The sequence below is a fragment of the Palaemon carinicauda genome, chromosome 12 (assembly GCF_036898095.1).
Source record: "Palaemon carinicauda isolate YSFRI2023 chromosome 12, ASM3689809v2, whole genome shotgun sequence".
NCBI lineage: Eukaryota > Metazoa > Arthropoda > Malacostraca > Decapoda > Palaemonidae > Palaemon > Palaemon carinicauda.
This window is the reverse complement of record NC_090736.1, coordinates 49,143,697-49,146,196: the sequence shown is the minus strand read 5'-3', so window position 1 is coordinate 49,146,196 and position 2,500 is coordinate 49,143,697. Positions and strand designations below refer to the sequence as shown.

At 37.8% G+C, this 2,500-nt stretch overlaps 1 protein-coding gene across 1 annotated transcript in view; it reads left to right on the top strand.

Moving 5' to 3' along the window:
* LOC137650801 (protein FAM200C-like) overlaps positions 1 to 1,363 on the top strand; it is a 1,482-nt gene extending 119 nt beyond the window's left edge. The window contains exon 1 of the mRNA XM_068383955.1: positions 1 to 1,363. This exon is cut by the window's left edge and continues 119 nt beyond it. Within this exon, the coding sequence (XP_068240056.1) occupies positions 1 to 1,363 (1,363 nt within the window).
* Positions 1,364 to 2,500: the final 1,137 nt, after the last annotated feature.

Here is a 2,500-nt window from a genome sequence, read left to right as displayed (position 1 = left end):
CAATGGAAATTTGAAGCCATCAGGACTGAAGGAACATCTTGAAAGCAAACACAAAGATCATGTTGGCACATCGATTGAGGCTTTTAAGTTGAAAAGAGTTCGTTATGATCAGAAAGCAACTCTTTTATCATATGGGTTTTCTGCTCCAAGAAAACCTCTGCTAGAAGCCTCCTACAAAGTTTCGTATATGATTGCCAGAGAAAAGAAGCCACACAAAATTGGGGAGACCCTCGTGAAACCCTGTGCGCTGGAGATGGCTAAAATTGTGCTGGGAGAGGAGGCCGCGAAGAAATTAAGTCAGGTATCCGTGTCCAACGACACTGTGCACCAGAGAATTAAAGACATGAGTCAGGATATAATAACCCAAGTTGTCAGAGAGATAAAACAAATTCCTGCGAAAATCAGCATGCAGATCGATGAATCAACTGACGTTTCAAACCACAGTCAATTGCTTGTATTTGTACGATATGTGCATGAAAAGAACATCAAGGAAGAGTTTTTATTTTGTGAACGACTCGAAACCATAACCAAAGCAGTTGACGTATTCATGCTGATCCAATCTTTCTTAGATCGTAATGAGCTGGCATGGGATTTGATTGGGTCTATTTGTACGGATGGCACTCCTGCCCTGATTGGCAAGAAATCTGGATTCGTTGCTATAGTCACGGAGACAGCTCCACATGTGCTCACCACCCACTGTGTTCTACATCGCCAAGCTCTGGCATCCAAAACCTTGCCAAAGATACTGAAAGAAGCGATGGGAATACTTGTGCAAACAGTCAACTTCATTCGTGGACGTCCATTGAATCACCAACTGTTTAAAAAATTCTGTGACGAGATTGGAGCGGAACACGGAGTGTTACTGTACCACACAGAAGTACGTTGGCTGAGTCGTGGCAGTGTTCTCACACGTGTAGTGGAACTTCAGGATGAAATTCTCGAATTTCTCAAGCATCAACAATCCCCTATTGCAAAGCACTTTGAAGATGAACATTTCATTTTTAGCCTGGGATATTTGGCTGATATTTTCAGTCTTCTCAATGATTTGAACACATCAATGCAGGGAAGAGATGTGGACATCATTCAAGCCAAGGGAAAAGTCGTCGCATTCACAAGGAAACTACCTATCTGGTGTCGCCGTGTTGAAAGTGGTAACCAGGCAAACTTTCCTAACCTTGACAATATCCTTACTAAAGATGGTAAAACACTACCTGTAGAAATACTTCAAGAAGTCAAGAATCATTTGGAAATTCTAAGTACAAATTTTGAGGGTTACTTTTCAGATACTAATGATCTTTGCATGGAATCGGTTTGGATACAAAACCCTTTCTCATTTGATGTATCGATGTATAGAAAAGGATGATTTCACTGAATTCCAAGAGGACCCAAGAAAGAAAGCTGATTTCGAAAGGGCTGGGATGGATGTCAAGCAGTTTTGATGCAAACAAATCTCAGCTTACCCAAGCTTGGCAATGAGAGCAATGAACATTTTGGTTCCCTTCACAACTACGTATCTCTGTGAAATAGGATTCTCTGCATTATTAAATCTGAAATCAAAGTGGAGAAATAGACTTGATGTGTCAGATGACATGCGAGTAGCTTTGTCAGCCACTGTACCACGATTCGATGCTTTGATTGCAGGAAAACATCAGCAAATATCTCACTAGGCTTGTAAACGTATGTTTTATGTTGTCAATTTAGAAAAAAAAACTTGTACATCTATGTTCTCTTTCTTCTTTTGTGTAATAAAAATGGACTGTAACTTCAATTTTGCTTTCACTAGAAATGTAAAAAAAAATTATCAATGCTTATGATTTTTTCATGTTCTATTCCTCGCAATCCATATCTAAAGTACAGGATATTCAAGGTATTGACATATTTGGATGACACACTGGCAAATAATAGGATTGGTAATAATTATTTCAACAGTCAAGTGAAGGGGGTATGGCACCATATTGGACAATCCATTGGGGGTCTGGAATCCCGACTCAGAAGGGTAATTAACTGCATAAATCAAATAGTTCAACTAAATCAAAAGTCAAATCAAACTTCTATATATGGGAGTTTTATCTTATTTTTGAAATCTCTTTGGTTAGTAACATCACAAAATTTCTGTAAAAATTGGAGTAGCTTGTAATATATTTCTTAGAGGTTTGAGAATCTGTTCAAAAGCCTACCCAAGTAAAGAATTTGAAATCCTTCGTAAACAACTCGCCCAGCTATTCTACGCCACGTATATCATAGAAAAGGCCATCAACAAAGCCAACACGATATATATTATAAATATCATGATGTTACTAACCAAAGAGATTTTAAAAATAAGATAAAACTCCCATATATAGAAGGTATTAAAAATATAACAAATAAGAGCAAAACTGAGAACACCTTTGTTTTTTCATATCCCAAGACCATAGGAAGCGCCTTTATTAATGTTTATCAAAATAAAAGAGATATAGAATCCTAAGTTCATAAAGTACCATGTGGGGATTGTGAAAAAGTC